Genomic DNA, 22,317 nt, shown 5'->3' with positions numbered 1-22,317 from the left:
CTTGTTACTGCACACCCTTGTCACTTCACTTTCCCAGAGCTGGCTGACCTCTCTGACCGTTCTCTCTACGTATACGGTTTGATTGCGTGCTCAGCCTATGTTTTTATCTACAGCACTGGTTTGTAATCCTTCCACAGACACAAGAAATACAAAGACAAGCTCAGTGCGTGTTTTGGGTCGGAAACATAGCCTGGTTTTCCATGAAGGAGTAAATAGGGGGCTAACTCAGAACGGCGCAAAGGTGATGGTTTGTGTAAGACCAGGAACACAGCCAGATCAGCAGGCCCTTAATGAGAATCAGCTCTAGCACAGAATTTGGCAATCCACAGAATCAAGACAGATATTTGAACAGTGCTCCTGAGGATCTGCAGCAACTTCGGAGAGGTGCCTACCTGCAGCTCTGGCTGAGAAAGCTTCTGACCTTCCTGACCTACACAAGGAGCTGTTTATGGCACCTTAGGCCTTGAAGTTTGGAGCACTATCCAACGGCACCTCTACCCTACCACTTTCCAACAGTTGTACTAAGAACATGGCATCTCCTCCCACCTTGAGCAAGAAAGCCTGCTGCTTTCTTGCTTGTCATTCTGGCGCTTCAAATGCTCATGTATTTTGAGCGATGGCACATGGGGAAACACTTTCACAACCATTTATTTTGGTAAAAGTTGTACCGTGTATCGTATCTTAGTAAGACAAAACAAAACAGAATTCTAAGGACTCTAAAAAAACATTTAGCCAAGCTAGTCCATTTATTGAGCCTCTATCAGTTAGGTTTTAATTAACAGGGAAAGAAAACACTGAGCAACACATAAAATAAATAATGAAAATAAAAGTTCCCTTCATATGGATAAGGTTTTCTGGTGACAAAGGTTAGAAGAGAGAAAAAGTTTTCTAAGTGGAAGAATGTGCCTCAAGTTTCTTCAAAAATTCTTCCTAGAGCAACAGATTCTCTTAGAAGAAACCATTTTTGTACAGCACTACATTTAGACCATATCTCAAAGGAAAAAATAGAAGGAGAAAAGGTTTATATTTACATACCGTACAAGCAATACAAAGCATCATCTGGACATTCACTTTACATTTAAGGTTTAGACCATTAGTGTGGGTGAGCTACTAAACTGGAGTGCTCTATTTTTCATAAAGTTGTGTTACTGCAGGCTCTAGTCGGACTGCCAAACCGTGGACACCTTAGTTTTATTAATCGGCACAGAAACTGTCTGGCAGCACTGGTTTTGACAGAGATCATTTTAATAGTGCACATTTCCTTCAAGGCGAGTATTTATACGAATGGCCCCAGTTTCGCTCTTAGCCTCTCCATTCTTGTTGGAAGAAGACCCACCATCTCCTTACTGAGTTCTAGTTCAGTCTCAACAACACGGACAGCTTCTGGGTGCTTCTCACAATAGTCTATCAGAAATGTGTAATATTCCAATGATGTCTGCATATTTTCCAGTTGCTTTTTGCTATCTGAAGTAATAAGCTTACTATAGAGCCGTGCGATATGAAATTTAGCCACCATTGCAGGGCGAAGAACATCTTCGTCAAGCTCCTCAGGAAACACCTTATCTGGGTTCCTCAAAGAATCTAAGAAGAGTTCATAATACTTGATTGCTAACTGAGCCAAGGAATTAACTTTTTTTATCGTGTGGGAGTCAAGCCCCTCTAACCTGTTACCAATAGTTACCTTTAAATCCATCATCTCGTAATAAGTCTCGGCTAGTTCAAACTGAAGCTGCCTACTAATCAATAGGTAGTACTGTGGGTTCAAGTCTGCGTATATAGGCTCCAGCATGTCTATTCTACGCTTGTGCATTTTGCAGCGTCTCTCATAGTCTTCTTCAAAGAAAGCAAGGACCTTAAACAACGCACTGTGATCCTGAACAATCTCAATATGGTCAGTAACATAACCATCAACCTGGAAGAACTCTTTTGCTTCCTGAACATAGTTCTGACCCACTAAAAAGATCTCTCTGGCTTCCTGAAAATCTAACGGATACACGCTGCTCACTTTCTCTTCCATGGCTAAGACAGAGTCACATATATCACTCGTCCCAAAAAGGACAGCTTTTTTCCTGCCGTTCTCCTTTTCATCTTCCTCTTTTTTCCTTTGGGCTTTAAGTTGCATTTGCCTGAATGAATCCATCTCTCCTATGTCATCCTGAAAACACAAAGCATAGTAATTAAAAGTGCACGTGCCTTACAAAGACAGGCTTACACTGGATCATTTTATTTAAGAGTTACCTTTCAAATACAAACTAGCTAGCAGCAAAACACAATAGAAGACACACTTGCATATTAAACCTCGTTTTCGCTAACAAAAATATAGATTACAATCTTGATTCTGTAAAAACACAAGACAAAAACAATTTAAGTCTGCCTACTCTGTGTGACAATGTAGTCAAACCAATAAATGTAAAGCCATAAGGCCCTGCTTCTGCAGAACATTTCAGCAAATGCTGAGTTTTAAGCATTTAGCATGAAAAAACCAGCACGCTAAAGTGCTGCGTATTAAGAGGATGTTCTTACTGCCAGCTAACTAAGTGACCTGCCAAAATCAAGCCATGAGCAAATTCAAGAGAGGAGAGGAGTTGGTGAAGTTGCTGTACATGCAGCACACTGATCATGTTAGAGAGCTGATCTCCCATCCATGATTATTTCTAAGTACTGCATTAAAGCCAAAACATGCTACGAAATACCCGCTAGATTTCAAGCAGCTATTATATTATTCAGTGGGCAATTGCTTATCATTTGCTACCAACTATGAACTGACTCCTGCTACGAGCATCAAAATAGACTTGTTCTTTTTAGCAATCTATTCTACAGAATAGATTTTGAATTACCTCAAGTAATTTCCGAGCACTCTGCAGAAGATTCAAGCAATACTTAATCCAGCATCTTGCAATTTCAGCTTTTCTCTGTCGAAGGTCCTGCTGGTCTTGCTCATTTTCATCTAGTTAGTGGATATAAACGCGTGAGAACCTTAATACTTGAGCACTCCAGTAGTAACCCCAAATGTTACATGCAAAGAAAACATTACTTGTATTTAATTATTTTTTCTTAGTTGTTGGACAGATACATGTTCACTGCATTAAGTTATTATACAACTCTGTAATCAGCTGGTATGCTTCTACATGCCTACTGAAAACATAACCTCATTTTTTAGTTTAATGATCATATTCAAGAACTCTGACAACTGTGCAGACAGGTAGCTACAGAAGCCCATAAACACCGATGCAGACCTCCTGAATATTTTATAACACATGCTGTTTGAAAACCCCTGGGTTTTTACAGGCTTAAGAGATCTGCATAACCCAGCTCTGACAGCCCTGTTCCCCTGAAACTGAAAGTCTTTTGGACACCATCATTTAAGTACATCCTCAAAGGCAACTGCATAGAATTCTGTATTTTTGAGCAAGAAAAAATACTAAAAACAAATTAATGTACTGTCACTGAACTTCAATTAAATAAAATTCATTTGAGTCTATTCAGGCTATAGTTTATGTGAATTAACAACATGGATGGATTGAAGTGCTAGAATCCTAAATAATTCAAACCATTAGAAGTTAAACAATATAATCACCGTTTAAAGTCAGAGTTAGGAACTCACACTGGGACTTCCCTGAGTACTTGCTCATTCTCCATCAGTTAAGCTCTACTGTTTTGCAGCTTTCATTTGCCCAAGACATGGAACATAAAAAGCTGTGCTGTAGATAAGCAAAGCATAATCCTACAACAGACAACTTATGTTGCGTACTGATGCTATCACATAACCACAGGTCCTTAAAACTGCGGTCAGTTCTTTAGAGGTCTTTTATTGATCTTTGTGCTGAACAGTGAAGTTGTTCCTTTACAAAAATACCCCAAACAACAAGGATGCTATCTACAACTTCAAAGATAGCCATTAATGAGGCTGCAGAATTCAGCAACAACAGGCAGTAAAAGTGCCTTCTGAATTTGGGCTTTTTAAGAGCTGCAGTTTCCTTCCCCCTTTAAAAACTATGCCCAGGAAGCACCTGTTCTGGTTCATTGAATCATCATCCTCTGATGGTTTACAAGCAAAGGTAAGCTGGATTTTAAGTACACATACAGTAACAAGTGGGTGAACTGCCACTATTGAAAGCATATTGTTTTAAATTTCAGTTTTTAATCTTTGTCACCTTTACAGTAAATGCAAGTCTTATCTAACTTTCTGGTATGCTTTCTGAAACATCATCAACAAGCACTTGATTTTATTTTCAAAGGGTTTACTCATAGCTAATCTTAAGCTGCAGTAGTAGCAGCTCTTCAGAGATGTTCCAGTTTATTAACAAAAGAGATTTTTGAAAATTAACACTGGAATATGTTTTGTACATATTTATAGGCTTCACTTTCAATGCACGTATTAATGATGCATAATTCACCATATTTTATTGTTGAACACTTATGTGAACTTACTGTCTTCAGCAGATGGCACCTGGCCGGCTTGGCTAAAGATGACACTGGCTGCTGCTAAACAATGTCGGGACTCCATAAAACATTGCTGAGAGAAACAGAAACGGCAGCATTTATCACTGGAACAAGCAACACAAGCACTGCTCTCAACTTGGTTAGACCCCTCACCTCGGGCAGTACGGAGACAGGAGTGCAAAGCAAATTACAGAACTGAGAGGCTGTCAAGAATATTCCCCTGGATGCTGGAAGAAAAGACAATTTTTCCACACCTACTACTGAATGCAGTATTTTCTAACTATTTTCTGTCTACCACAGCCACAAAAGCAAGCCATTCTTTTAATATTCTTTTTTATATTAGATTGTGAACATTTTCAGACTGCTCTGATCTATGCTACTATCACTCCCTGACATCTTCTGGTGAAGACTGTATCAGACGGCATTAGTCAAAAGGAGCTGGACAAACAAGTCAATACATTAAGTCAGATTTAGACTCCTTTACTTATATTTGCCTTGTTTAATGATTACTCTTGTCAATGCATCAAAACCACATGGAAATGACAAGTTACTTTTCAAATGAGCATTAACTGGTTTATGTATAGAAGTTTTTAAGGATCAGGAAAAAGCACCTGAGTGGTCTGGAACTTAAACATTCCTAAACAAAATGGAAGCATTTCCTAACCGAATAGATTATTCAGAGTCCAGACAGATGTGTGGAAATAACAATTACCATCTTACAGTTAGCCTTAATGTTCACATAGGCTCAGTTCTTAAACACGTGCCAAAGTACAAAGGACAATGATTTATATGGAACATACAACATGCAATACCTCAGCCCTAAGACGTCTTTGTTTTCAGATTCTGTATTGTAAGAGAACAATATAAGAAACAATTTAAGATTAAGCAATTATGACCTAGTGAATTTCACTTACAAGCATCATGTCACATCACTGCTGAGATGTTCATTAACTACAGAGCTTTTCTTGTCTACAGCCCTGTCCATTTTCCCTGTTGTCATCACTAAGCCACAGAAAAGCAAGGCTACTATGGCTTCTTCAGAAAAAAATAACAGCTCTACCATGTCAGAAGACAATCCATGGTTTAGTAAGAGGCCATTTTTAATTTAACAAGGAGCCCTACTCCAAACAGATGTTTAAACAATAGTCTTACTTGCTAGCTACGTTTATGATATAATTACAGCAGAAAAACCACTGTATTACCTTAGAGAGATAGTACTGTGACAGCGTAGCAGCGTTGAGTGCCCATTCCACTGGGTAATAGCCACAGTACTCAAGCTGTCGTTTCAGAGTAGTATGGCAATACTGAGCAGCCTTCTCAGTCATCTCCAGGTGTTGGTAGACTTGGGCCAGATAATACAGCGTATGGGTATAAGCTTTCTCAAATCTGAAAAAAGAAACTCCTTAGATTTCTTCTTTTTCAACTCCCTAAATACACCCTCCTAAGTAAGAAAATAAAAATTAAGAAAATTCGAATATGCTGCTATGCACCCACCTTTTTGATCTTTCTTGGTCTGTGAGTTTTTCTTCTTCTGACATGAAATGTTCACTGGGATCCAGGGGAGGATTTCCATCCTGCAGGAATACACGACCTATTCAGTCAACTACATTTCTCCTACTTTGTGACACAGCGCTCCCTCTTCTGGCTGCAGACTGGTTTACCACTTTTCAATCCTAAATTCAACAGAACTTCACATAATGCATCTACAGCTATCTGAGTGTCACATCTCTGCAGCAGTTCTATATAATTCAAGAAATTTGGGGAGGAAGAAGACCACAATTTCACATAGAATTACACTGTGTTCAGCTTGTAAAATATTTCTGCCTGCATACTTCAAAATAATGCATGCTACCTGCACCAGAAATACTCACCCTGTATTTTTACAGGACTGCAATTGGGTGTCTTTAGATTATATAACAACATAATGGCTTTACATCATGTTTTTAAAGCATCAGTTTAACACTAAGCTTGTCTTCAAGTGTGAAATATTCGTTTGCCCAGCAGCACTAATCGGTAACAAGAAAACATCCTGCAGGAAGTACCGCAAAGAACATTACATGCAGAGCGCTCAGCAGACCTGCTGCAGAGACTGCTCTTGCCACTTTGCAATCACTCCCTTTATTCACAAGCTGCTGAGGCTGTTCACACAAACATAGAAATGAGACAACAGCCAATGTCTTTGGAGGATGAAGCTGCTAAATCTTGATCTAAGACACGACCTACATGCAAATTTATTAATGAAAATGAGTGAATTATTAGTGAAATACTTCGTTTGTTTTTTAAACCAAAAGCTCTGTCATAATCCTCATATATATTGTGATATGTACAAAGTAATTATTTTCTTCATACAAGAAGAAATGAAAGATATTGCTGAGCACATAAGTATTAACTCTGATTTTATATTTATTTTTGTTCATTCTATGACAGTTTGGGAGATTAAAACAGAGTGGTGATTACACATCTTTCAGCAGTGCTCTGTTCAAGCTTGTCTTAAAAACTGTCAGTAAAGTCAGCATAACTGGTGAGGCAGACAGACTAATACTGCTTATGGCATACGTTTGACTATAATGCCCTACTATGTAAGTGGGAAGTAAATAAACGTTGGGGACAATAACGTGACAAATGATCTGATGTGAGGTTATGACAGTTTTGTACGCATACCCTACCCTTTACCTAACGACATACAGATAGCCAACAAAAAATAACCATTTCAGAAAAGTAAAATGTAAAAACATGAAGTATTTGGCAGCATTGTCTAATCCACTGAAATATGTGGTAGTATCCATTCAATACCATAATCACTGGAGCAAGAGACAAACTTTTAGAGGTGCTGTGGAAGCTAACAATATCATGCTTGGCTGGGTATATCACGGATGAACATCAGGAATTAATTAGAGTGAGGGTCTGTAGAGAGGTACAGTATCTCTAGTTAAACCAACTGATTCAGAGGGTGAAAAACAGAGAGGCTTTTTAACACAAATTGTTTTTTATTCCCTATATCCATTACCTCTTCTCTAAGTGTAGACTACCATGGTTACAAAGGCAGTACTGTGGCAGGAATTAACCCATAAAGAATAACCCATCTTAAAATTTCCATAATAACAACTTATTCTGTAAACCACATTCATGTAAAACTAATTTAATGCATCTAACTTCTGTCTAACCTGAAACACAGCACACTGCTCCTTTAAGTTCACAAGTATTTTTAGCTCACTCAGGAACTCTTCTGTCCCTGAGGCAAGTCACTGTAGGAACAGCTTTGCAAAGCACCTAACAATAGCACAAGGGAGCCTTTGTTGATATACAGCAGAATCCACAACTCAAAAGGTTGTTTAATATGCAAGAGGGGTATAACTGCTCGTAAGATTGTCCTCTTTGAAATGAACTGAACTCCTTGCCTCTATGCAATATTATATTGTGCATGGTCAGACCAAGCCATGCAAACATTGCACTTTATTTCCCTTATCAGACTGAAAGTTTGACATTTCACAGCATTCCCAAAACAAGATTAGGACAATCTTAATTAGAAACCAAATTCTACCTGTCTTCAATGTGGAGTATCACCTCAAAAACCTTTCATCCAGGACCTTTTTTTTTTTTTTTTGAGCAGAACTATTTTCCTGAGTAAACCCATTTTGAAACTAGCAAGTGAGCCTCCTCTGCTAGCAGTACAAACCATCCCACTTCTCAAAAGTATCACAGCAGTGAGTACAAAGCTCAGAAACTCAAGTTCCATTGTATGTTTTTTCCAAGACCAATGAAACTGTAAGTGGTGCATGAAAGTAAGACCTGACAGAATATTAATAAACACAGTACCTCTTTCATGTATTGATTATACAAGGCTTCGGCAGATTCCAAGTAAGTTTGTGCAGTTTTAATTTCATCCCTTTCAGACCACAGGATACCTAGATTGTTCTAAATTTAAAAGGAAGAACAAAATAGTTATTTTCCAATTACATCACACGTTTTATCCAAATAACTTATATATATATATGGGGATGAAGACTAATATTTTAAAATCATATATTTCAAAAGGCAACCCATTTTATCACAAGTTGCTCAAAGAGGAAGGTTCCCGCAGGGGCAAATACATACAAATGTCATCTCACAACGTGTAACTTTCTGTGTTTGGTCTCCTAAATTAGGACTGGTGTGTTCAAATAAAGTTTTTCCTACACAGCATGTTCTACATCTGATTCAAGCATGTTTTAAATCATTCGCTATCATATTAGATATTTGTCATCACAACTTTGTGGAAAAATTTAACAGGGGAAAAAAATGCTAGCAATGAATGCTTGTACGCTTTGACAACAAGAAGAGACGAAAGGAACTACTAAGATGTAAAAGCTATGGACTACCACCTTTAGATTTATATTACAGGAAAGTTCATAGTAACATGTTACTGCAGCTGTGAACCTACCTTTTACAAAAATAAGACGAAGGTATTAATAACAATCCACATCTACTGTGCTAATTTAATTCCTAGCCAGTGTTGTTACAAACTCCAACAAGACTAAAAAAAAAGACCTTCAAAAAAGCTACTATGCATAGTTGTACACCAGCCTCATGGCCCTTTAATTTCCATTCATTTTATTATTTTTAAAAGAAAGCACCGTATAGCATGATGTTTATGAACAGAAACATTCTACCCACAGCTGAACAGTGGGACTGACCAAATTTAGTTAGACAGAAGTTGCCATATATATCCTTGCGCAAAAGGACAGAAATTACAGGCAGGACTACAGAAACAGGCCCAGCAGGAAAAAGGAATGCCCTTCCTCTCCAAACAGCACAAGTGCAGCGACAACATAATTTGCGGTACCTAGAACATGTTGATGAATTACGGCCATGGTGACTGCTACTACGTTCATACTCAGGTTTGGTAGCTTTGTGTTTTTTAATTTAAATACTCAAGTCTTTTACAGCACTTGGGATGGAAAGCTGAGGGCACGCTCATTTAACATCACTGCTCACAGCTGCACGCCTTGCACTAGGTGGCAGGTGATGGCAGCCCTGTCTGCTGTTGGACAGAAATTTTGCTAACAGTATTATCTTCTTCAGTTTTAGGGAGTGAATGTTATTATTTCTAGACTCTCAAAATGGTGTTTACGTCTTGAATAAAATATAATAGATTAAGAAATAATAGGCAATGCTGAAAAGCAAACAAGTAAGCGATTTTAAGAATAATTTACCTTTTCTGGATACTGCATAACTAAAAGCATCCCCCAACTTGACTTTGACAGCAAGTGAGGGTTAAGGAATCACGGTTAAGGTCTGGACACACTGAAATCTTCCACTAATTTATTCTTGCTCAGGCCTTATGAATTTCTGCTTCCCTATCCTGAGGAGGAGGCTGCTTTGCCAACACCCGACGTCTATCAAGAGAACACACCACTAACACTCGGCACAGCAGCGAGCAAGCTCCAAAGCGAGCAGCGCACCTCCGCACCCCTCATGAACTGCCCTTTCGGGCAAAAAGAAAATGGGCCGTACCCCCATGGGGCTGGAGAGGAGCAGATCCCTCCCAGCGCTCCTCTGCCGAGCTCACAGCACCCAGGGCCCCCTCAGAGCCCCCTCAGGACCGCTGCCCACCTGGGCCTGGATGTAGAGGGAAACGCAGTCTCGGGAGAGGCGGTGCGGCTGGAGGAGCTGCGTGCAGCGCTGCAGGTGCTCCTCGCCGGCCGACAGCTCCTCGGTGTCGGTGTGGTTGACGCCCAGCTCGTACTCCAGCACGGCGCGCCTCACGGCCAGCAGCCGCGCCTCGCCTCCCTCCTCGGCGGCGCTCAGCTGCTGCTTCACCTCCTGCAGCAGCGCCCGGGCACTGTACTTGGAGCGGTACGGCTCGCTCTCCGGGTCCTTGCGCGACTCCACGGCCGACAGGGTGCGGGCGCTGCGGAACTTCTCGCAGGCCGCGGCCCACCAGCCGCCCGCCGCCGCCGCCATCTTGCGGCCCCGTCGCCCGGCCGCGTCACGATCGCGCCGCCGGCCGACGGAGGCCCCGTCCCCTCCCTCCGCCCCCTAAGATGGCGGCCGCCGCCTCAGGCGGGCTCAGACCCGCCGCGCTGACAGGAGGCGATGCCCCGACCTCAGTAAACACACGCAGAAGCGCCACATTTATTATTATTCTTTTTTTTACTTTTTTTTTTTTTTTTTAAGTTTTTGGTAAAAACCAGCTCAGTCCCATAGCTGTGGCGGAGATTAACTGGACGACTTGTTGAAGCGCTGTCCCCAGCTCCCACTGTTAAACTTGCCGTTGCGCTTGAAACCGCCGTCCCCGAACCTGGCGGGTGCCCGGCTCGCCTCCTGGGGCAGCTCCTCCAGCTCGGGCAGCTCCTTCGCCACCGTCAGCTGCCAGCGCCGGGTGTCCTGCCACCGCTCCTGCAAACACAGCAGCACCATGTCACACCCGCCACTGCCAGCCCAATGGCGTGCCCGCACCAAATGCACCGGCACCTCCAAGCAAGGCCCAGCCATGCCAAAACAGCTCTGCAGAGCCCCACAGGGACAAGCATCAACCTCGGTCTTCCCAAATCATCTCCATACAGAGCGACAAAGGAACAAGAAGAAGTGAAGTCCACAGTAAACTCTTTTAAGTGCTGCTACTCTCCAATACCCCAGAAAGATCAAAACTCAGAGCAGCCAAAAACATATGACTGTGTTTAATAAAAATCAGGTTATAAGATGAGAACTGAAATGAGTATCTTCTCATTGTAATCCCTCCGTGCAATGTCCTTGTTAAATCATAAACCTGATCTTCCTAAACCACCCAATATTCAATCCTATGTATGACAGTCACCAAATGTTTAACTTCATTAACCCTGGAGGTTTCAAAAACAACATACCTGTATGTGATTCAGTTCGTTAACAGGGATATCAAAGCACACCCCCTATAGAAGAAAAAAATAATTAAAAAATAAGGCATTTGCTTTCCAGAAATATAACCAAGACAGCAAAACTCCAGATAGGCAGCACATGCAACTAAGATACAAATATTTCTATAGTGGTATTCCATTATACTTCATTTCTATACTGGTACATTTTTATCCTGGTACTGTCCCAACCCCTGTAGAAATTGGCCCATGTACAGACACACACATGGACGACCACCACCACCATCCCTCCTTCCCAAAGGATGGGTTATAACTTACCATCTTCCCCTTAAGGAAGCGCATTGCAGATATTTTGTCATCTACTTCTTCACCAAGCTGTTCTTTTAGCCCTCTCCAGGCGTAACTCATGGTACGCATTTCAATCGAGCACTTTAACACCATGGTCACAAAGCCCTTCAGAAGAAACAAACAAAGAAATACATTTGTAAATACATTTCGTTGGACAGCCTGTAACCCACTAACTATAATGAACTATGCAAGAACCTAAGAGAATCCTAAGGGAGCAGTTTCCCAGAAGTAAAGCAACTAAAAGCCTCTTAAGAAGCTAAAGGCATCTATTTAACCTAGGAGTGCCCATTGATGTGAAAGGGCAATAGCATTTCCGTATTTTAGACAGAAGCAGAGACGTTTATTCAATAAATAAAGTTACAGCTGCAAAAGGGTTAAAAAATGATACAAGGAGTACAGTCCAGTCACATGCTATTTCCAAAACAGTATTACTACACAATAAACTGGGCCAAGTTCTCCCCAAATACATCAGGAAAAAGAAGGACTGTACTTTTCACCTGTCAGGATTTCTTTGCTATCAGGTAATTGCACGTTAGATCTGCTTGAAATATGCAGAAATGCAAGATGCCTCCTGAGAAAGGAAAACTTCAACAGCAAGAACCAATATATCAGCCTGTGACATTTCATTAAGTTCTTTTATATCATCAAAGTCTTCTGTTACTTAGATCTCTAGAGCAATTCTTTTAAGTCTCATTACATGAAAATTTACTAACTGATCTCACGTTTCTCTCACTGCTTGCAGTGTGCCAGTAAGAGCTGAGTTCAGTTAAGGAACAAGAAGCAAACCAGAAGGGGATAACAGCTGTAAGAAACCCTACTGAAAGAGCCTTACGAGAAAATGCCACAGTTGCACTGGACTCAAGTGATCTGTTTATTCACTCTTATTAATGCAGGTATAATGCTATTTACCGCAGTTGAGTTGAGAAACGAGCGCTGCTGTATGGAAGATGCTCCAGAAATATGGGCTAGAGCTGCTGCCAGGGCATCAACCGCTCCTTTTTCCGCTATGAGCTCTCGAGCCGACTGTCTGAAGTAGTCTATTGCAAAAGGAGGAATGGCCTCTATACACCTAGGGCATTGATAAAAAAAAAAGTAAGGAAAGGTTCTGAAATATCAGTATTCTTAAGGCCATAGCCAAGAATCCACAAGGAAGTGTTGCTAGCAGATCCGAGGATCCCTTGTGTTTACTTCACAAGAGGAACAAACCACTACAATGCCACTGCTGGGCTGGAGCAAGGCACTTTCTGCTCTCAGGGAAAGCTGATCAGTTTGGTTAGTTCTGGGAGAAGGAATAAGAATAAGCTGGGAAACTGAGAACAGTTACTTCTCCAATGCTGTTTTTGGTACACCAGCACTTCCCACCACTTTTAAGTACAAGGTGAACCCAACACCATGCCAATCATCTCACTAATGACAAAGATCTGTCAATGAAATTTCCACCAATCATGCAGCAAGTGTAAACAGAGCTGCATGGAATAAAAAGCACAACCCTTGGCAATACGTTGACACTGAAAAACACAGGATGATAGATTACTGATGTTCTAAACACAGGTCAATTTCAGCAAGGATTTAACAGAAGATTATGTTCTATGAAAAGGCTGACATTCAAGCACACAGGTTTATTGATATCATCTTAAGAAAACTAGTCAGTGTCCACATGCAAGCAGCTGACTTTTATGACACAGGGAAAGACACGCTCACATACACGTCTGTTCCTTAAAACTGCATTACCAGCATTGCTGCTGGCATGAACCCCAGATGTCTTTTAAGAACAGGCAGAAAAACTTACTTTTTGGCATCATTACTTGACGCTTTAATTATATCTGTAGCAGAGGGAACACCTATCCGCTTAAACATAATCCCCTGAAATCAAGAAAACAAATTGCAGTTAAAGGTATTTTCAGCACTCCACCGGTTCAACCCTACCTGAGTCACATTACTAGGACCTCTTTCATTTGTTGTTTATAGCAACAACAGTCTTTACTTAAAAAAAGGTATATCTCAAGCTAGAAGAAAGATTTGAAGTCACTGCCTTGGTTAATCCGGAGCTACTTTCCACCAATTTACAAGCAGATTGTAACAAAAGGCATGGTCTCATTCATGCATTCCTGTCACTGTCTGCCTCCTGCCAGTAACAGAGTACTGCCAGCATGGGAAAACTCATGAGACATTAGAATAAGCTGATACAAAATCATTTATCAACACTTAACAAATACCAGCATTTTAGGCCTATCCACACCCATGCTGGCCTCATGCAGCCCTAAGCAGCCCATGGTTACAAAGTCCAAGAGTACCACTGTCTTCTTAGGACCCGAATCATTTCATTAAGAAGTCTAAAGCAGAACTCACCGCTTTCTGCTCAACCTGTTTCAGAAGGTCTTCTTCTCTTCTCTGATAGAAACAAATACAGATCCCAGTCCGGCCAGCTCGACCCGTGCGTCCAGAACGATGGATGTAGGAATCAACATCCTTCGGAAATTCAGATTAACATGAAAAAAACTTGTATAATTTAAACCACCAACATTTATAAATTATAAGAGAGAACTGAAGTTAAATTTTAATTCGGAAGCCTAAGGAATGATACATTTCTGTACCCGAACTCGTATTTACATGCTAACCACTGGAGATACTATACCTTGGATTTAACAAATACTATTGATACACATTTTTAAAAGTAAAAAGCTCCAATGGAGTTTCAAAAGAAAAAGGCTATAGGACTATTTTAGTATTGTTACAAAACTCCATCTAAAGGTGTTCAGAAGGGATTCAGAAATACTGAAACAATGTCAAAAGCTACCATAAGACTTTGCAGAGTAACAGAAAAGCCTAGCTTTTACTTTAATCAGAGCTCAAATATAAAAGCTTAACTAGAAAATTGTAGGGCTGCATGTAAAAAAATCCACTTCACTGGTGAATCAGAACATACATATGGCAAAAAAAAAGGAATTGCCCACTATTCTGCCACAAGAAAACAAACAAACAAACAAGGCAATTTCTTTTTCCCCTAATGACTTACTTTTGGTGGTGAGCACTGTATAACCAGGTCAACTTCAGGAATATCCAAACCACGGGCAGCTACATTGGTTGCAATCAGAACTTCAAACACACCATTTCTAAAGCCCTTTAAGGTAATTTCCCTCTGTTTCTGTGGAATGTCACCATGCAACGACTGGGCATCCTGTCAGTGATACAAACCGTTAAGATGTCATTTATTGAGGAAGTCTAGCCTGCAACATCTAAAGATATTTTGTATATGACATTTTTCAAATACTGGGCAAAACATGCCTTCCCACCCCTGGGAAGAGAGACAGTATTTCCTGGTTGTTCAGCATTAGCTGCATATTTTGCACTGATCTGGTCCTGCATGATTTTAAAGCCAAAGTAATAATCACATAATTACAGCCACAAGTGTATCTTAAATGCACAGCTCTACTTTTCGACCTGGATTTCAGACATCTTAAAAACACAGAAACAACTCCATCCACGCGGTTCCAACCTCGTATTTATTTCAGGTCGTTCAATCCCTGAGTATCTGTAACTGCTGCTTTCTGTTGATCCCAGTACCTGTTTGAGAGAAGAATTCAAAGCCAACTCGTTTGCCTCCTTTTTGGTCTCACAGAAGATGATAGTTCGCCCACGGCTTCCACTGTAGACTTGAATGATATCCCCAAGGACTTCTGCTCTCTGAGACGAGCGACACTGTATAGCCAAGTGCTGTTTGGGAAAGAAGCATGATAAGTCAAATCTTAAGAGTTAAATCTTAGCCATGCACAAGACAGACACAATTAATTCAATTGTAGTATGTCTGTACTTTATTTTTTAAATTGCCAAGTACTGTCCTAAGTGAAATCTTTGCTTTAAAAACTCATGTGTCAATCAAGGGAAAAGTCATTCCACACCCCCCACTTTCCACTTTGGAAAGTCACTGCAGAACCCATCTCACCCAGGCCACATGCTCTCAGGACCCATACTGCTCTGCACCAGACTCACTCACTTCCACAGTGGTGGCAGTCCTCTGGGTCTTCTTGCCAATCAGGTCTACCTGTTCATATTCGTCTTTCATGTATTTCTTTGCAACGTCATATACCCAGCGTGGACAAGTTGCAGAGAACAGCAGCGTCTGAGGTTTGTTCTCAGAACCTGGCAGGAAAGACCACCAATTTCAGTCATCATAGCAGACTCAAACTTGAGATCTGATTAAAAAAATCAATTGAATTCTCTCAAATTGAGAAATTTACATGTGCAGTAAGTCAACTACAACAATAAATCTTAGAAGAGATTAAAATATTTTTAAAGCCCTTTAGAAACCAAAGGCAAGATGACAGTAATTTGAACTTGACTAAGCTGAGTCCTTCACCTCACCTAAAAGAAATGCAAGACTCATCCAGATCTTCAGCTAAAATAGTTTGGACCATGCCTGAAGTCCCTCTCTTACCTGAAAAACTCAGTCCCTCTTTGCCCAGTGTTCCAATACTTACTAGTTGTGGACAGTAGGGCTACATACAAAGGGAGAACAGTGGGCTAAAAAGGACACTGCAAATCATGGGAAAAAATATAAAACCAGATAGACGACTCCTCGTAAGAGCAGTTTAACAAGTGGTATCTTCAAAAAGTTTAACCTACCTCCATAGCTCCACAGGATCAGACAGGTAGAAACACACATTGCAAAAGAATGCTTTATTATTCCCTGCAATTTACTTTCCAGTTGCGAAGAAAGCTTTAAAGGATGAATTACAACTCTTCTAAAATCTATACATATTTCCTTTTTTAGGAGATTACTTGTACTCCCTGGCTGTCAGCACAAGGATCAACTAACCCTAAACCCAGACATCTCTTTCAGAATGAGGAAAATTAGGGCTTGGAGCAAAACCTAAAACATCAGTGTTTTTTGTTCCTCCCTTACCCCCTCCCCTCCTTTTTTCCCTCTTTCCTCCCAAAGATGCCATTCCAGCCCATCAGCCGTCTGACACCTTGCTCCGAATCTTATCATTTTCTCTGGGCTTTTATACTAACATCACACAAAGGATTCAACTGGTGGGGCACCGCCAGTTTTCAGAATAATATAATTGTGTTTCCTACATTGTCCCCTATTCTTTTCCCAGTATCAGCATTTACCTTTTTTATATGCAAATCCTAAGATTTCTTCTACTTGCTCAGCAAAGCCCATGTCTAACATGTGATCAACTTCATCTAAAACAACATGCTTCACATTGGAAAGGTCCAGCTTGCTATTCTCAATGTGGTCTTTGATCCGCCCAGGAGTTCCCACTAGAATATCAATGCCAATTTTAAGGAGATCAACTGCAAGAAAAAAGACAAAAACAACAACTGTGTCAGAATACGGAGACAAAAGCTAAAAAGCCACCAATAAATAGCAAAACTTCTAACCTTAGAATCAAAAAGCTGCACTTTCCTGCAGTATTTGTCTCTGAATAAAAGCACTGTGGCATTATTGCCATATGATGGCATTAGAAACCTCCACAGCTTTATCAAAGAAAAAAAAAAGTTTGCCTTTTTTTTTTAGCTAAATTATTTATTTCTTTCACTTCTGACTATGGAAATTTATAGAGCCATCTGCACATACAGTCCTTGGAGAGTCATCCAGTCCTAGTGTATGTCCACTTACAACATAAACAAATCCACAATAAAGAAGTAATAAGGAGGATTAGACACTTGCAGACCTATAATCATTTTTTTAATGATGATTTATTGGAAATAATTCAACTCAGGCTGTGTAAATCCTTTAATAGCAATGTCATGGCTGCCTGAAGTGAAACTCTGACAGGGAAAAAAGCCAGTTTTACTCATGAAATACGTTTGGAGGAAGACAACTCCCACCGATGAGTTTTAGCATTTACTTACACTGTGCTTTATATGGAGTTCCTCCATAAAAACAAGCCACTGACAGTTTCTTTGTGAGATTCTTGAAGTCTCTGGCTACCTGAATGGCCAGTTCCCTTGTTGGAACAAGAACCAACACCTGGAGAAAGAGAAAGAAAATACAAAAATACAGCTGTGCTTGGGAGAGGGCGCAAGGAGAACAGGATTTACTTCACGTCAGACAGGGAAACCACGCTGCAGAACTGCTCTGATTTTTTGCCTGTTGCCCTCCAACTCTTGCCAGTTTGTAATCTGCTTTTTATGCTACACTTGTTGCGAGGTGCCACAGCTCCCTAACACCCCAGTAACATTTTCTGCACCTGGAACTTCACATCACAGCCTCAATGCCATCAAGAGAAAACAACGGAAAGTGTTACAAGATAACCAAGATGTAGAATGGTGATGTTTTTTTCTTAACACCAGATAAAACAGACACTTCGTTAACATTACTGAAGGCAACGATGGCACGGTTCAATGTGAAAGGACAAAAAGAGTCACTGAACAATCTGGCATAGCAAGATCTGCTATGATACACAGCATGAAATACTCCAGCCACGTACCCTCCTTCTCCATCTACCTGCCCTCCTCCAGTATCTTTCCTTTTAAGAACAAAGTGATAAATGATTTCATTCATTCCTAGAAATCTTTCAGACATTAGTATTTCAAATCTTACATCAACATCATCTTTAAAATAAAGTAGAAGATGAAATAGGCAATGGATCTGTAGACTGTCACAGCTTTTCAGTCACGAGATAAATACACGCATCTTATTTGTGTGGGAATAGGGTATCTGGTTACAGATATCTGGTTATCGATTCAATTTCATGCTCAAGTAAAAACATAAATACCCCTTGAATCCACTCAGTTGCATCTCCAGACACGGGGGAAAAATAAAATTATCACCACTAAATTTACAGTAAGAAACAACCTCACTGAGTTCTGAAGAGTCCAGCTGACACAACCACTATAGAGGCAGGGGACTGAACCGCAAAGCCACACACCAAATTCCTGAAGACAGGAGTCTGGACATTGTAAGGAACCTCAAATATGAAACGTTTTATCACTGAGATGCTACAAAACCTTAGCCACACTGTAGCTCCTGTTCTGAGGAAAGTGTTCAGTATTAGGAACACAAATAAATGAAAAACAAGTCCACAAAGCATTTACAAAATCACTTTTGAAAAATGCCCTACTCAAAGGTTTTGGTGTTAACCCTTAAGTGGTAAGTTACTTTTGGTGAACGTCCTCTTCTCTCATCTTGCGTGACACTCTGAAGTTTTTCAGTCAGCGGAATAGCAAAAGAAAAGGTTTTCCCGGTTCCCGTCCGAGCTTGAGCAATTAGGTCTTTGCCATCATATATGGGCTGAAAAGTCTTCGCTTGCACAGGGAACAGGTACGTTACACCTCGAGCTGCAAGGTAATCCAAAGAGATTTTGTTAAGTACTGCTGAATCTGCTGCAAACTGGACTAACAATTACGAGCCCTCACACAGAACTAGCCTGAGTATGTAAGACACATCCTGTCAAATCCTGCACGCCACGGGAGGTACCAAGTTAGAAGAAATACACATGCACCTGTTTGTTTTCACTCCTACTCTAGATCAAGAAGTATTCCACCCCCAAATGCAAAGGTGAGCAGTCACAATGAAATAAGCTTTCTTTGCGACATTTGGAGCAAGACACCAAGGGAAAAATGTATGTATTAATGTTTTTTTTTTGTGATACAGACCAAGATTTTGTTGTAGCTTGGCTTTGAAGGCAGGGGACGAGATGAAGCTGTTTGTTTTAAGAAAACATTCTAAAAATTCAGAGACATTTTGCAGAATGGAAGCGAAACAATGCACCCCAGTGACACTTCTGAGTAAGGAAAATGTAAGGCAACAACAATAATTTTGTCTGGGGAACAAGAACTATACAACTTCCCAGAAAACAGTAAGAATTATACGGCGCTTACTTCCACAGGAAAGCTAATCTAAAGGACAGATGAAAATGCCCAAAAGTATGAGATCAGAGACAATCTTTTCACAGAAGCCAAAAAGCCCTCGAATACAAAACTACACTACGCTTATTTAAGAACTGATATTACAGAGAACAGATAGGAGCATTGAAGACGCACAGTAAATCAAATGATGCTAATAAGAAAAAAAAAACTGTCTATAAAATGTATATGCAGTAATAACCATGCTGTCAAAGAATAACTCTACCTTGAAATAAGTACACTTGAAATTGAACCAAAAAAACTTTAGCAGACTACTATTAACAGCAGGTTCTTTGAACCTACAGTGACTGCTGGGGTGCGTATCCTTACTGCATAATAAACACAAGATGATTTAAGCTTCATTCTCTGCTCATAAGGATATCAGAGCACAATCCTAACAAACATTTACAGATTTTTTTTTTGCCACATTAACTAACCTTTGAGAAGGTTGATGGTGTTTTTGGAAAGAGGAAAATTAGAGAAGGCACCTTCTCTTGCTTCCTCTGTCAGCTCCTAAAAGGATAAAAGAAAACTTATTAGTCCTGAAATACGATCAAATAGCATAACCTACATATCCACACAAGAAAAGCTGTGTATTTGCTTTATTGGCACAATTGTACCAGCTACCTCCTTTCTAAATAAAAGAAATGAAAGCCCTTGAGACGCAGGTACTTCACAAACACAAATGTCATCACTGTAAAGCAGGCAACTCAAATCCAGCCATCCTGTATTAGAAGACAAGGTGACACAGGCTGCACCAGTCACAGGGTACAAGGAATTCATACAAGCAAATCGGGTTTTTAAATCAGCATGAACTCCGTGCAGCCAAACCTTCCTGATCGTTACCTGCAACATGTTCAAAACCATCTATACTGTCATCTCATCCTTAATTCAGATACACCTGCACCATATTTTAAAGTCCCATGGCAAAATAATGGGAACGAACACTCCTTCGGTGTATCAGTGACCCATCACATCATACAGATATGCTCAGCAAGTCACAAAAGAGAAACTACTTGCTATCAGTCTCAACTGGCTCCACTGAAATAATAATCAGGAAACTTTTTGTGAGCAAAATGTATTTGGTATCAGAATTTACTATGTTAAGCAGAAACTTCCCAGTAAACCAAATCTCCTTGGTACACCACACAAACAGCTTCTTAACTCTGCATACCATTAGATAGTTACCTAAAGCTCATTATTCAGTTTCTGCTTCAAAGAGCAGAGAGATGACATCATTATAGTTATGTACAAAAAGCACCCTGGATTAATTTTTCCATCTTAAACACGAGAGAGAAAACTACATGTTGAAAGACCCATACAGAGGGTGGCAAGCTGCAGTGCCCACTCACACGTGCGTACAGGGCCAAGGGGCTCCACATGCCCCAAATCTGGGCAAGGAGATCTCAAGGAGAGGGAATTAGATAACCGTCCTTTTCCGACTCCCTGCCAAATACTTCTTCACAGAGCCTTCCAGAGAGAAAATGCCATCACAGCACAAAGCAGTGCACATTTCTCAGATGGGATCCGCTTGTGTAATCAGGAAGAAACCCTTGTGCTGTAGGACACAGAATGAGTTGCTACACGAAGACAAGCCAACATATGCAAGCTGCTTCCTGCTAGCGAGTCTCCTCCGCTGCCGGAGGCTCCAAACAGCTTAGCGTTTGCCACGAGGAGGAACGCACGACATGCAAAGAGCTGCCACGTGCTGGTCCATGCACTGCTGCACCTTACTCACCCACCAGAGCTGGGTGCATCACGCTAGGGGCTCCCTAAAGCCGCTGCTCTGAGTCTGAGGGGAGCAGCAGGAAATGCTACCTATGGCAGCAGCTCCTACAGGCCTCACACACCATGTCTCCACATGGCACCCAGCACATGTTATTAAGCCAGCCCGTTACCACCAGGACACCGACTAGGTGAGACAAGGGCTCTGCGGGCAGTTACTACCTCTGAGTCACCGTCGTGCTCTCCATCCACCACATCGTTGGACGCGCTCTGAGCTGCCTCGCCATCACTTAAAGCCGAGGACGACTTTCCCAGCCCCATGGTGCCGCTCTCCTCAGCCACACCGTTGCTTTTCTGCTGCTTCTTCGCCTTCTTGGGCAGGGGGGGCTGCAGGTCGCCATCGCCCAGCCCGCTCTCCTCAAGCTGAGCCTGCTCGCCCTCAGCCTTGCCACGGCGCTTCAGCTTCTCCCGGCGCTTCGGCTTCTTCTCTGTGCTCTCATCCTGAGGAGGGAAATCAGCCGTCGGTCGAACGAGTGACGTCCCCTCTGCCCTCAGTGCCCTCCATAAGCCCTCAGCGCCCCCCTTCAACCCTCAGCGCCCCCCCTCAGGCCGGGCTGCACAAAATGGCCGCCCCGGGGCGCCACGTGCGGGCAGCCCCGCTCCCTCCTTCCCTCCCTCTCCTACCTTCGCCTTCCTCCTGCGGCCGCGGCGGAGCGGCTCGGCGTCCGCAGGCGCCTGCGGCTCTCCGGGGCTGGCTGCGGGGCCGGCGGCGGGCATGGCGGCGGGGAGCTCCCCGCACAGCTCGGCGCTGGATCGGGCTCCAGCGGGGCAGCACCAGGAGCCGCGCCCCGCCCCGACGCGCAGGAAGGGAGGCGCCCAGCCCCGGGCGGCCGGGCCGCGGGGCAGCGCCGCCGCCAGCAGCAGCAGCGGGCCCGGCCGGGCCGCGGCCGCCCAGCACAGCCCCCGCCGCCGGCCGCAGCTCGGAGCCGCCGCCCGGGAGGCTGCGGGGAAGCCGAGGCGGGCAGCGCGGCCCCACACGCCGCCCATGCAGCCCCAGCGCCCGGCGCTGCCCGCCCCTTCCGCCCGCACCGCCCGCCGGGACGGGTATAAGGGC

General features: G+C 42.1%; 2 protein-coding genes across 2 annotated transcripts; both read right to left on the bottom strand.

Annotated features, from left to right (window-relative positions):
* Positions 1-630: 630 nt before the first annotated feature.
* On the bottom strand, positions 631-10,423 carry KIFBP (kinesin family binding protein). Its single transcript, XM_080597520.1, has 7 exons — positions 10,036-10,423; positions 8,260-8,358; positions 5,938-6,017; positions 5,646-5,829; positions 4,432-4,516; positions 2,838-2,947; positions 631-2,155 (listed from the first exon to the last, which is right to left on the bottom strand). The coding sequence occupies exons 1-7, from the start codon at positions 10,384-10,386 to the stop codon at positions 1,277-1,279; spliced, it is 1,788 nt and encodes a 595-aa protein (XP_080453646.1). The 5' UTR covers positions 10,387-10,423; the 3' UTR covers positions 631-1,276.
* A 133-nt stretch (positions 10,424-10,556) lies between these two features.
* Positions 10,557-22,265, bottom strand: LOC308197276 (nucleolar RNA helicase 2-like). Its single transcript, XM_080597504.1, has 15 exons — positions 21,888-22,265; positions 21,426-21,704; positions 19,916-19,991; positions 18,733-18,911; positions 17,484-17,601; positions 16,737-16,922; positions 15,616-15,761; positions 15,186-15,335; positions 14,638-14,799; positions 13,971-14,090; positions 13,411-13,484; positions 12,531-12,690; positions 11,592-11,726; positions 11,286-11,330; positions 10,557-10,821 (listed from the first exon to the last, which is right to left on the bottom strand). Exons 1-15 carry the CDS (start codon positions 22,248-22,250, stop codon positions 10,642-10,644), a joined length of 2,373 nt encoding a protein of 790 aa, XP_080453630.1. The 5' UTR covers positions 22,251-22,265; the 3' UTR covers positions 10,557-10,641.
* Between the last annotated feature and the right edge of the window lie 52 nt (positions 22,266-22,317).

Source organism: Anser brachyrhynchus (assembly GCF_964034855.1).
Source record: "Anser brachyrhynchus genome assembly, chromosome: 6".
NCBI classification, from domain to species: Eukaryota; Metazoa; Chordata; class Aves; order Anseriformes; family Anatidae; genus Anser; species Anser brachyrhynchus.
The sequence above is the reverse complement of the archived record's forward strand: the minus strand, read 5'-3'. Positions and strand labels throughout refer to the sequence as shown.